General features: G+C 42.2%; 2 protein-coding genes across 2 annotated transcripts; one reads left to right on the top strand and one right to left on the bottom strand.

The window, feature by feature from the left end:
* The first annotated feature begins 1,883 nt into the window (after window positions 1-1,883).
* Window positions 1,884-8,197, top strand: LOC117435432 (C->U-editing enzyme APOBEC-2-like). Its single transcript, XM_059004862.1, has 3 exons — window positions 1,884-2,340; window positions 5,706-6,247; window positions 6,365-8,197. Exons 1-2 carry the CDS (start codon window positions 2,024-2,026, stop codon window positions 6,238-6,240), a joined length of 852 nt encoding a protein of 283 aa, XP_058860845.1. The 5' UTR covers window positions 1,884-2,023; the 3' UTR covers window positions 6,241-6,247; window positions 6,365-8,197.
* On the bottom strand, window positions 8,198-12,430 carry LOC117435446 (ADP-ribose glycohydrolase OARD1-like). The gene is made up of 6 exons (XM_034058601.3): window positions 12,292-12,430; window positions 11,712-11,785; window positions 10,801-10,954; window positions 10,408-10,466; window positions 10,088-10,200; window positions 8,198-9,733 (listed from the first exon to the last, which is right to left on the bottom strand). Exons 2-6 carry the CDS (start codon window positions 11,769-11,771, stop codon window positions 9,631-9,633), a joined length of 489 nt encoding a protein of 162 aa, XP_033914492.2. The 5' UTR covers window positions 11,772-11,785; window positions 12,292-12,430; the 3' UTR covers window positions 8,198-9,630.
* Window positions 12,431-13,397: the final 967 nt, after the last annotated feature.

Genomic DNA, 13,397 nt, shown 5'->3' on the forward strand with positions numbered 1-13,397 from the left:
TAGACCCAATGTCCAGGTAACAAGCTGAAGCATGTCTCCTGTTACAATACAGACATGTTGCACAATCAACACATTATGAACCGTGACTTACATTCATGTTGTGTGTTATTAAGGCAGTGTGAATTGAACTGGGTATAATGTAGCTCTTAAGAAAACAGAATTGGACTGCAATGCAATGGGAGTCTTACTTCCTTCCAACACTGCCCAAGAGTATAAGATGCAGCGGTCCTGCCCCCACCCCTGCCGTTACCAGGGCAGATTGATAGTTGAGTGGAGTAACCAACTAGAGTAAATGGATTCATTTCCCTGGGAGTGTCGAGTTACACAGGCAGGACTGAGGCCTGGGAGACTCTGGCATGCTGACATTAACCCTGACAAAGCACAATCTGCAGCTCACTTACCAGACAAGCGAATGAATAACCCGGGTCACTGGCACACAATGTTTCTGCAGTAACCAAGGGGACAGGGTTTAGAGACGATTGGGCACCCTCTCGGATTTCAGATGCATCCAGACCTTTTTTTTTGCATAGAGCTGCACAGTCTAAGCATTAGATGCTCGATATCGTTCGCAAACAGGCTCCTTTTGACGCTGTTGTATTCATTTGAATATATGGAGAGATAGAAATGTGCCTCTTACCTAACTGCCACTACACTGAAATGTGCATAACCACTGCTGTTCTCCAAAATGGACTCAAGATTTTGGAGGAGCTCATCAAAGCTTGCATAAAACATGTTACATTTAACTCTATAATTCCACTTGTGGGACCTTAGCACTGTTTAGAGTTCTTGAAGAACTGACTGGACTTTAGTCCCATTTACCGAAATATATTTGCACGTTTTTTTTGTCCTGTTGTCATATACACTCAATAAAGGAGTTCCTGTTTGAATTATACAACTTAATTTAGTATTCTTCAGCTCGATAAAAATAATTCAGGACTGAAAGGGTTTAATGCATTTCAATCTTCCTAGATGCAGAAAGGAAAGTGTACAGTTTCTAGAGGTTTCAGTTTGAAATGCGAGCTCCATCGGAGGTTTTTTTTTTATGGACAGTGCCAAAAGCTCTCGAGTGTTGTGCAAGCTCCAAAGGGCTTGTTCGATGCTGTTCTAGTTCCAGATGAAAGTGTTCATTACTGCTCTACTTCAGTCACTCTGCTTAGCTGACAGCCATTTGTTGATGTCATAGTGCAGCACCCATACCTTCTAGGAGTCTGATATCCTCAGATCGCTGGTGCTAAGCTGTATTGGGCCTTGGGGTCTTCAAGAAAAATGAGTCAGGTCATGTGCCCTCTGTGACTGACCTTCGTACTTCTTTTAAGAAGGGAAGCGAGTCATGGCTGATCCCCAGGGTTCAGATTCCAACAATCCCTGTGCTGATTAGAAGTTCCAAGACATACCAAAGCCGGTTCATCCTGTACAATATAAGCCAATGAGTAAAAAAAATTGTGTTTTTTGTTGTGATTAGTATTTGTTATTGTGCTTTTGTTGTTGTCATGTTTTTCTTCTCCTGACAATTTCTGTTTGAGAGTTGTCAGTTTTGAGATGATAATTTTTCATTTAAGTGACTTATGTTGTAAAAAACAAAAAGGACTAAAACACATTTTTAACAAAATTTTAAATTACACAGGTATAAATATTTTGTTGTTTCAAATTAGGATTAAAGTAAAGCACCATGAGAGAGATAAAATCGGAGTGATACAGTTCCCAGTCTTAACAGTGTTTGTTGAATCCCTGACCTGCTGGTAGCCATAGATACACATCGGATTCAATCTGAGTATGCCAGCTAATGACTGCATCCCCCACAACAGCCTCGCTCCTGAACATTGACTCAGGTCCTGGTATCAACTGTCCAGCTCCCCCCACTACTATATTTAGCATTGCAGAGATATGGGACAGCAGCTGCCCTGATCCGCCCAGCCTCCTTCTCTAGTTCTCACTCACTCTCTCTCTTTCTTTCTCTTTCATTCCTGTCTTTCTTCCTCTATCAGTCCTCTTTCCCCCCTAAACACTTCTAATCTCCTCCACAATGGCTGACAAACAGGGAAACGTCAAGAGAAAGGAGAGCACCAAGAAAAAGGAGAGCTCAAAGCCACAGGAGAAGGCCAAAGCAAAGGAGAGCTCAAAGCCACAGGAGAAGGCCAAAGCAAAGGAGAGCTCAAAGCCACAGGAGAAGGCCAAAGCAAAGGAGAGCTCAAAGCCACAGGAGAATGCCAAGCCAGAGGAGAATGCCAAGCCACTGGAAAATGCCAAGCCAGAGGAAAACTCCAAGGGTCCTGAGGACCCGGAGAACCCTGAAGACAAGGTGGAATTAATGGAGCTGCCTCCCTTCGAAGTCATTACAGGGTAAGGAGAGGGGTCTTTAACTAAGCCAGTGGCATGCTTGCTAAGACAGGGGCCTAATGTCTTTGACACTCTCAGAATAGGTGCAGAGGGAGCCTATCAGTCAGGTTCATTTCAGTTTTTTCATTGCTTGCTGAGGACAGAGGCACAGATTATATATCTCAGTGCGTTTTTGGTAAACTTTTGAATTACGAGGTCACTCGTCCAATGCCTTTGGACTCTTAAAGTTCATAGTTAAGATGTGTGTGTTGCTTACTCTGCAACTATTATTTGACTATCACCCACGTGCCAAATGAACGGGCAGTTCTGACAATAAATATACTGGGGAAATGTTGTTGTCAATCTCGCAGCTGCTAAATGAAACGCTTCATATTTGCAAGCTTCATAAAAGCTTTGTGTTGTTGGGCTGTTCGGATTTGTTTTTTTATTCTCTACTGGGATTCTGGAATTTGACTATTGTAAATTCCAGAGAACCCCAAAGGCGTATTTCTTGTGTGTTACTTTGGGAGATTTTTGGGATGTTTCCTCTACAGATTTAAAAAAAAAATCTTAACAAACCTTTCTTTCTCCTGTAAGAAATAAAATAAAGGCCTTCTGGGATACCTCCTGCTCTCCCCACAGGAAGGCAAAGCCAGTTTTTAGGGATTGGGAGCCAGCTTTGTTTACATTAGCCGATGCGTATGTAGGACACGTCATTCGCAAAGCTTTTTTGGAAGTGTTCTTTGCTGGAATGGAAGGTTTCACACGTCAGTGGACAGTCACAGGGGTGTGACTCAGCTGTGTTTAGTCAGTAGAACCGCTGACAGTAGAACCAGCATTTATTTATACAAACCACGCCTCCCCGTCCCCAGCAATTGTCGACTGTGACATTAATCAAGTATCAAGACAACATAGCGTGTAGCATTCCTGCTCAATCCACATTGGTCTTATCAAGATGGGGTAGACTATTTTGGGTTCTTATTATCAGGGTACTCTGCTTATCATTGTTCTTCCTTACACGGTAGCAGAAAAGACACCCCAGGATTTTTAACACATATAAAAAAGTTCTTTAGAAGGACTGTAAGGGAGCTGATCTTGTATATTGGCAATGAAGTGGTTTCGTACTGAGGAGAATGGTAGGTTGTAGGGCAACCTCGTATTAGGACATAAAAATGGTATGAACCCATGCAGACTGGTTATCTATTGATCTTCAGCAGCACCATGGTACCAGAGCCACTCCATTGTATTTCTGTATCATGACCACTTAGCAATACTTTTGCGTCAGATTTGCTGGTAATGCTGTGGTCAGCTTGCTTGTGGCTAGGGTTTTTTCTGCATTATACACTGGTATCACATGGGATCCCAATGGCATTAACACTGTTCTGGCTAGGAGAGGAAGTCCGGTCTGGACAGATTATGCATGCCGTAACTATAGGAACAATCATATTACTTACAGGAGAAAGAATGACAGGAACTGGGGAATTTCATGCTGACAAAGCTCAATACCTCAAGCGTCATTGTAAGTTGGTTGTCCCACCCTTTTATCTTATGTTTTTAAATAGCTGTCCTTTACTAGAATAGCCCACTGGTCTAGCAGTTTTATGTATTTAAACAGGCGAATGCAATTCCTGAGCATGTTTATGAGAAATATTAACAATTCAGAACCGAGTTCAATCGTTTGTTTTTAATGTAGTTTGGGAACACTGCTGTCGCAGAGCCCTTTTTAACAGCTTGAGTTGGATGCATCCATCGCAGTGAAAGCTAGTCTTGCCTGCCCGTAGTCTACATAGTCTAACATGGCCAAGTGTGACGATTGCAGGACTGTTTAGATTATGATCAGCCAGGTTTTTAGAGTTATTAAAGAGCTGCTGTCATTAACTCTTGGACGGAATGCGCTTGTAGAATTGATCAGGTGCAGTTTCATGTTCATTAAGTACAGGTTTTTAATAAAGTGGTTACCTACCCTTCTAGTAAAGAGAAAGTGGATTTGTTTTACATGTCTTTGATATTCAGAAGAACCAGATCACTTACAACCCATTGGGAAGATGCATGCTTGTTGTTGACTGAACATGCGGTCACTAGACTAGCGCAAAACAGTTCCCGTGTTCACATCACTGGTGGATTGTATCTCACTGATGGAGCTTTACTTAACCCTAATAAGTATGTCAGTAACACAAGTCCCCCACCACAACTTTAAATACACAATTGGTGCCAATTGTGAACAACTGACCTACATCCGCTATAGCCAGATTCCTTTCTATATCACCCCATTCTGAAAGCTGGAAAAACACGTTTTATCACCAATGGATAAGAGGTTCTCTAAATATATGTAAAATGTAAGCATTCCACAAGCATGTACAGCCCCCTCCACTACATTCCAATGGAGTTGTTTCTGAGGATATGTTAGATCCCTTAGTCTATTTTAATGACTCCCTTCTGGAACATCCCTTTCATGTAGCCATGCTCTAATAATAGAATCTCTGCAAAGTCCTGCTATCTGCACACAGACTGCCCTTGTGAAGGAGATTCCACACAGTGACCAGAAATAGGCTGAGCTTTTAGAAACTGCAAGGACCCAGCCAAAGCATGGGGAGAGCTTCTACCTGGCCCTAAGCAGATTGGAGAACGGTCTCATACGTCAATGCACCTCCTCAAGATTTTAGCACTTTTTCTCTAAATGATACATCAATCCACAGTTAGGGAGAAAACAATATTGTAGAATGACCCTAGTGCCTCAGCTTGGCTATACTTTTCCATGTGTGTGCTGGTCTTTAATTCTCGCAGCCCCATGATCGAACCACTAGCAGTTTTTTTAATCACAAGGAGGAATGTAGGAATACAGCAGGTGGCTGCATGTCCCTGGGAGCACAGTGCAGCAGTGGGGTTCAGCAGAGGAGCCTCGACAGGAGATTCCAACTCAGGACTGCCCCAGGGGAACGCAGAGACAATGTGATGTTGTACGAAGGCTGGACACACAGAGAGGTCAATGTAAATGTTTGGAATATCAAGCTGTGTGTCTGGTGTCAAAGCTAGGCTGGACTTACCATGGTAGGTATTCTTACACTGTCACAGGGAATGAAGGAGGAAGCAGCACAGGAATTCCCATTGATTACATTGTTTTAAATAAACGTTTTCCTACAAGCTGCAGAAGTATTTAGCACTGAATACAAAAATAATAAATCTCATCCACAGTATTTGGGTTCTTAACATCATTCGGTAGATTTGGAGTATAGCTTGGGACAGGGGTGTCCAATCGCAGACCTGCAGGTACAATTGTATAAATGAACTACATCAGGGTCTGGATGGTTTCATAGGTTGAATTTAGAACAGGGTTGGAACAAAGACCAGGGGAAGGGCCTGATACCTAATACTTTTTTTTTTTTTTTTAGGGATCGCATCTCGTCCTTTTATTTCAAATTCCAGTTCAGAAACGTGGAGTACTCGTCCGGCCGCAACAAAACGTTCCTGTGCTACTCGGTGGATATCCAGGGGGGCGGCGACGTGGAGACCCTGCGGGGCTACCTGGAGGACGAGCACATCACTGCTCCGCACGCGGAGGAGGCCTTCTTCACCCTCCTCCTGCCCGAGTGCAACCCTGAGCTGCGCTACCACGTCACCTGGTACGTGTCCTCCAGCCCCTGCGTGGCCTGCGCTGCCAAGATTGCAGAGGTGCTGCGCAGCCGCAAGGGCATGCGGCTCACCATCATGGTGGCACGCCTCTTCATGTGGGAGGAGCCGGAGATCCAGGAAGGCCTGAGGCAGCTGAGAGCCGCCGGCTGCAAGCTGAAGATCATGAAGCCGGCCGACTTCATCTACACCTGGGATACCTACGTGGAGCCCGAGGGACAGACGTTCACTCCCTGGGTGGACACGCAGGAGAACTACGAGTACTACGAAGAGAAGCTGTCCGAGATACTGCAGTGACAGCAGAGTGGGTATTAGCAATGCACTTGCTCGGATCCATCACAGGGTCCCTGGACTGAATACTAGAGCTGCAAAGAACACTTTCTCAACTGTAACCTGCTTGTCTTTTTCCTCTTTCCTCTAGGGACTGGAATGCTGTCTGTCATCGTAACATGAGTCTGGGCTACCTGACATCTGACCTCTTCTCTTTCACTCACAAAATCAACCTTCAGACACCTGCTTTCCTTCTCTAAGTATTCTGCAAATACGCTTGTTCTAATAATCACAGTAACGCTTTTCTGTTGTGGGACTGGGTTAAAACGTGACTCTTGTCGGTAAGGTGGTCCTTTTACACAGTACATATCGTATCAGAGTAGATCCATCAGGGTGCTTCGCTGTGTTTGATGTTCCCCTTTGATGCGCCCAACCCCCCTCTCCAAGGAGAGCATTGCTCAACACCGACACCAACTGGTTACACAGCGTCCTACAGCTGTGGACTTCTATTCAAACCTCCACTGGCTCATCCACGACCTTGGCCAACAATGCACTCATGTTCTTATTCCCTTTTGAAGAGTGATTTACAATGAAGTGCAGATTTTCCTTCTAGTATTCAGTTGCACCCAGTGTGTAAACTAACAGTCCTTCATTTTACATGCCCGATGCATCTGTTTTTTCTTGTTGTGCCCTATAAAGCTTTTATTATATATTTTTTATGTATTTTATGTCATCTGCATAACCAACGCAATCCTCTTTTTATTTTAGGTTTTTGTTTCATGAGCTCTAACAGAACAGCGGATGACATGTATAACCTCCCACTGCTGCAGGGGAGGCAGGAGTCGAACGCTTCGGCTTCCAGAATAAAGTAGACAGCAGGTTTATAAAGTTAACTGTAATGGAAAAAAAAATCTCATTGCTCATGAAGCTGAGCGCACAGGCGGTTTAACTATGAAGAGAACAGGACATGAGGCCAAAGAATCATTTCTTCTGATAACCCTGCACATGATTGTGGTACAGCTATACAGCTATGGCCAAAAGCTTTGCATCACCCTATACAATTAACTCATTTTGCTTCATAGAGTCAAATGAAACCTGCTGAATAATGTTACATTAACATATTGAATTGCATACTGATTTGTAGTTTCCCTTATATATATTTTCCTTATATATATATCTGACAAATTGAAAAATGTGACATTTCAAAATCTAACAATACTACCATTAGCCATTCGGTAGACAGATGCAATTTTGTAGTTTCTTTGATTACATGAAGCTAAAATTATATTAATAGTTTTTCTTTTTCTTTTTTAAATTATGTCTCAATCCTAAAATTCCATGTGATGCAAACCTTCTGGCTTTAAGATCTGTTGGTTCCTTGGTGTGTTAAGGGTTAATATCAGAAATTACATTTATGTATGGAAGAGGTGAAATTGCTGAGGATGCTTCTAGGGCCCTGTTCACAAAGCACATGGAGAAGCCATTGCATGAACCTCCTGGGTTACTGATCTGAAGCGTTGCAACATGGTAAAGGTAACCCTACTTGACTCAGCTTCTCGTAGGGTTACCTTAGAATTATGATTGGGAATGTTGGAGTCATGGAAGAATAACAAACTTGTTTCGTGCACCTCTTGCAAAAATAAGACAGTTAGCCTATTTTTTTGTGGTACACATGTCCCTTGTACCTTAAAGGGTTAAAGTCCAGCATTGCAATGAAAACAGGACAGTAAAGACAGAACCTTTTGCACATCGACATTAAAGAGAAACACGTACAGTGCTCTACAAACACACACATCCCATTGTATACATGCTCCTCATTTGCCATTATGTGAAAGAAAAGTTTCTAAATGTTCATATAGATCAACATGTTAAACTGTATTATTATTATTATTATTATTATTATGACTGAGAGCACAACTTGTCACATGTTTGTATGTTTTCTTTAGCATTTTATTATTTCATTAAAAGAATGTTTCCAAACAGACATGACCTACACAATATTTCTATGTGTTTCTGGATCTAGAGGAGGGGTGTGGGGAGACTTGGAACAGTTGAATGAAGCTTCTTTTAAGATGTTCTTTTTCCCCCTTTTCCAAGGCATTCACGTCACCACAGCGTATTAACGTGCTGCAAACAAATACCAGGAATCTGCTCGAGCTCTTTTCTGAAATAACGAATTAGGGTCCTGGACTTTCTTTCGGAGGCTGATCGGTTTATTTTTAGTGTGACAGGCAGTAACAGCAGCCAGGCCACTTGCTCTCCTGGCGTGTCTGTCACTCACCCTGCGTAATCACTGCTAACCTCTTCCTCAGAATAAGGTTCTGAGCGCTCAGTGTTTGACCCCGGGGGCTCTACGGAGCGCTGGGATCAATCAGCGGTAACAGGGGTCCCAATCAAACAATCTTGTTGGGGACGATCAACGAAGCTGAATATTACTTTCTAAAACCCTTCCCTTTCATCACTGTGTGTTTTAAATCCGGCTCTTAATATGACTGTCAATTAAGACACAGATCTAACTGGTAGCCAACTTCTGTAACAATGGTCTGTTTAAATGGATTTATTTAACAGCATACAGTGCCACCCAGTGGCTTACCATTGCATCACAGATCTTAACATAAACACCCTTCCCTTATATTTACATTTTTTCCATCTCTTCTATTTAACAGTAAACCCACTTTGGTCTACAGTGATGATAATCAGATACGGTAACCCACTGTGCAAACCCAGAATGTATTGGCAGTACTGTAGCTGCATGCTGGCTATCAGTTCAGGCATGCAGGCACATATCCTCTGTACTGTGATGAACTCTCATCTCTGCAATACAGACATGACACCATAGCCATCTGCATCATAACTAACAATGTCACTAATACTTCATTAACAAGAACAACAACATCAGTATTCACTGAACTCCTTCATTGCAATGCTCCCGGAGACCCATCAAAGTGCTGTAGCTTTACAATATACAAAAGAAACGACACTAGACTTTCATAAAACATTTTCATGACAACCTCATATTAATGATTTCTTCAAAAAAAAAGAGAATAAAAAAAAATTACCTGAAAAATCTGAGATTTAAACATGAATCAAAATGTTTTCTTTTACACTGTCAGTTTTCTTTTAAGAACTCATAACAAAACAATATTTTCTCATCTTTAAAGAAAAAAGGGATTATATTTCACATCAGACTCTTATCCTGGAAAAATCTTGCTACAGTAACCCAACACTCTCCCACTTTTGCTACAATTAGTGTAAGGTGCAAAGATTTAAAAACCTGTTACAGGCTGCCAATGAGCCGAATCAACCAGAAGCTGAATCTGCAGTCAGACAGAACTGACTAGATGGCAATGGCAGCCAGGGTGGAAGGGTCAATGCCAGTGCAAGTGGCTCCAGTCCCAGCTCGGCCCACGCTGCCTCTCACAGAGTGTACACAGTGATCTGGATGTCAGTATCTTGGAACACCTCTTCTATCATCACTGCCACCTTCTTCCAATCCAGACGATCCAGTCCGCAGCCAATCCTGAGAGAGAACAAAACAGGCACACATTCAGCATATAACAGTCAGCATTTGCACCAGAGAACTTGACTGATTTGTGGAGGTCATGATTATCAAAACTGGAACAAAACCCTAAAGGGGAAAAAATAAAGTCTGTAAAGGTGTATTTTATTGAACCGGGGACCTCCTGGTTACAAGCCCTTTTCTTTAACCACCGGACCACACAGCCTCCTATACTTACATATACATTAAAAATACTTAATAAATTCAATGACAAACGTTTCGTTTTCTCAATGGTGTTGACATTCTAAATAATAAAGGTGTTGGAACTCTGTCAATACAGGAATGGTATCTTGTGGTCCCTGTTCCATATCCTACCTGGGCATTGACAGTTCTCTGACTTCATTACTGACACAGTGCTCCCTCATGGCTTCCAAGCTCTTTCGCAGGCTCTCGTAGGTCGGTTTCTGGTGAGCCTTCTTCTTTGTGATCTGTAGCATGACAGAGAAAGAACCACTTTCAACAGCTAATTAAACAGTGTCAGCGGGGCCCATACATAGAAACATACACAAGCCACTTCAACAGTTTATGTGTTTTACAGTCCTGAAAACCTTTCAGACATGTTCTACTATAGTGCATACATACATAAAAACATACATAACTTATTAAAAGCACTGTAAATGATGGTCCACTCTTACCAGATAGTAAACAAAGCGTTTTCCTCTTCTGAGCACTGCACACTCACCAGGCTGCTTCTCTGTGGGACAGGAATAAAACAATATTTGCTCAGTCCTAGTCGTTATAAATCAGGGTATATTTGAAGACTCCCGCTGCACAGCATGTCAGCTTTTAGTTTGAGGTTAACTAGACACTACAGCTAAGACTTTGCATTGCCAGGTGCATTACAATGAAGGCGCAGGGACAAACCCAGAACGGCTCACACTGATACCGTATTCCCTATGCTAGCTACAACAATATCATGAACTTGGGTCAAACAGGACCGTTTGTTCTGATTCAGCTGTACACCACACGGTATAATACAAGTTGTCTCCTACTCCTCTCCTCCAATCAGAAGACGAGAGTTCACTTACTCTGTCCCAGCAGCTCCTGGACGCCCCCGAATTTCCTCTTGAAGAGCACGGCTATCCCAGCCCCCATGCGGCAGTCCTCGCTGATGCACTGAGCCAGAGACTCGCTCTGCGGACAGGAGAACAGGTCTCCCTTCACATGCCGGATCTGGAATCCCTAGCAGCAGCGAAAATGAATCCAGGTATTTCAGTTTTGTGCAACAACAACAACGATGCTTCCCAAGTTTTGTAGCGTACAGCTTTGAAATTAAATAGTTCACTTTCCTCCCAGCTCGCAATCCCAGTACTAAGTAGACCCTCTCTATGCTGAGCTTCTGAGGAGTATAGCGGGTTTGCTGGCACTTGGCTGCCTTTATAAATGGCTTAGGTTATACTGACCTCTTGTGACTGCATTTGGTACAGAAATATAATGAAAACAATACAGCGTTGTTAAATGTGTGTTTTTAGGGTGCTGTTTACTTGTTCACATTTAAGACATCAGCTTTTAAAACAGTACCTGGAAAATAATTAGTAATATAGAATGATAAATGGATGATAATTAACCTCCCCGCCTCCAATACAATCATGCAGAATTATACACTAAATTATAATGCCTTGGTATCACTCTATATTCATCCAAAAATAGGATTACCTGCAATAGTGCAGACCTTGCTGACAGTCTAGTTAGTTTTTAGATGAAGCTTTCCCATCCTTGTTTCCCACCACATTAACACACACCCCCCAAGCACCCTTTCAGCAGGAGGTGGTTATTCAGAAAAGTGAGAAAGGAATCACTCATAAAGCATATGTTTTAGCATCAGAAGAAACAACTTTCTTATATATATATATATATATATATATATATATATATATATATATATATATATATATATATAAAGAAAGTTGAAATATACACACACAGTATCTTTACTTACAGTTACAGTGTGTTCTGTCATCGTTTCTGTGACTTCCTCCTTTGTTTCTGCACTTTCCATTTTGGGTTCTTTGCCTCAGTTACATAAACAAATAAGAGTCATTAACCAAACACTACAGACGCTATAATAAATTAAGAAAACATAATCATTCATGCATTGTCACGTTGTTGCTACCCGGAACCTAACTAGCCAAACTGGGTTGCAGTGGCAGACGGTTACACTGCAACACCACTTAATATCGACAGCGGTAACAAAAACCTAAAAACCCAAATTATTAATATTAGTAGTAGTCGTAGTAGTCCTATTTTAAGAAAGTATATTTGATGTGGAACTTCCAAACTGTAGTCAGTGTTGGTCGTACCAAGGTACCGGCGTTCGCGCACTGTGTACCCTGTCAGGAAACACATTTGCTGATATTTTATTTGCAATTCTGTGGATTTTAAAGTTTAATCGGTGTTTCAGCGTGTGTCTGCACGAAACAGCTCATCCTTATGTATCCAATTTAAACTTGAATCTAGGGACCGCAACCCGCTTTCGCAGTGCAACCATTTTGAGAGTGATATACAGTATCGTTGCCTACCTTTTTAAAAGGTGTTCAGGTAACGTCGGTATTGAAGTATCGATACGCTACCGTAGTTTTATTCCACGGTCAGGTTCTCCCTTGCGCTTGTATAAATCACGTGAGCCGCAAACAAACCCTCACACACACTTTCGATTCGCTTTTAAAGGGGACGTTTCGACCTGTATTAAATCAACCGATAGTATTCAATAACACATTGAACCTGTGGAATAGTACATTCAATTGTCGACAGATCGTTCATGATTTACCAGTGCATGAGTGACCTGGCTGTGAATTACAGTAAAAGACTAGAACCTGCCCCAATGCAGTGGAAGGGTATTCAGATGGCAGTGTGCATGGAGCCACAGGCAGCGATATCAGCCCTTTGACCGACACCATTTGTTCAGTTTAATGCAATTGTTTTAATGTAGGCTGCAGTTTTTAATCATGTTCTTGTGTCCAATACTGAAGTTTTTTTTTTTGTTACTGGGTTTGGCCCTTAAAGTTCTTTTTATTATCATTTTTTTTTCACAATTCAGAACATTTATGTGACTTTAACTGATGTGCAACATATTGTCAAGAAATACGATTTTGTGGGTGACCTGCAGTTTGTCTTGTTCTTAGTGATTTGTACAGCAGTCAATCCCACTCTCTGGCCCTACACCGGGCTACGCTTTTTCTCCCATAATACATTGTGTGCCAACACTGCCTCAGTTGACTGGCGTTTCCACTGAGTCCTAGTGGAGACTGTGTTATACTCACCAGTATAAATACGTTATTGAGACAGTTTTAGTACTGTGCAATGTGAGGGGTGCATTTCCTGTGGTTGAAAAAGTGAGGGGGATGTGTCTCCCGTGTAGATTTCACCTATGTGTGTAACAACCAGGATTGGTTTCGGGGAACAGGCCTAATGCCCTTCCAGATGTTATACAAGTAACCCCCAGCAGGTGGCGCTCCTGTGTTACTGCCTGCTGAGTGTTCCATGCAGTCTGTCTATCATTCCATGCTGGACTGTACACTTGCTGATCTCTTATTCTCCCTGCATGCTGATAAAGCTGTGTTTGGGGTTCATCCAGCTGGTTGTGTTGCCTGTCCTTAATAAATTCCAGTCTGAGAGGAACTGAAGC

This window comes from Acipenser ruthenus, chromosome 30 (genome assembly GCF_902713425.1).
Source record: "Acipenser ruthenus chromosome 30, fAciRut3.2 maternal haplotype, whole genome shotgun sequence".
Classification (NCBI taxonomy): Eukaryota; Metazoa; Chordata; class Actinopteri; order Acipenseriformes; family Acipenseridae; genus Acipenser; species Acipenser ruthenus.

Excerpts from the sequence above, each read along its gene's own strand:
- LOC117435446 (XM_034058601.3), bottom strand. The coding sequence starts at position 11,771 with ATGGAAAGTGCAGAAACAAAGGAGGAAGTCACAGAAACGATGACAGAA. Across the intron at positions 10,955-11,711 it reads TGACAGAACACACTGTAACT|GGATTCCAGATCCGGCATGT; the intron begins GTAAGTAAAGAT and ends CGCTGCTGCTAG. Across the intron at positions 9,734-10,087 it reads AGAGAACTGTCAATGCCCAG|GATTGGCTGCGGACTGGATC; the intron begins GTAGGATATGGA and ends GTTCTCTCTCAG.
- LOC117435432 (XM_059004862.1), top strand. The coding sequence starts at position 2,024 with ATGGCTGACAAACAGGGAAACGTCAAGAGAAAGGAGAGCACCAAGAAA. Across the intron at positions 2,341-5,705 it reads CCCTTCGAAGTCATTACAGG|GGATCGCATCTCGTCCTTTT; the intron begins GTAAGGAGAGGG and ends TTTTTTTTTTAG.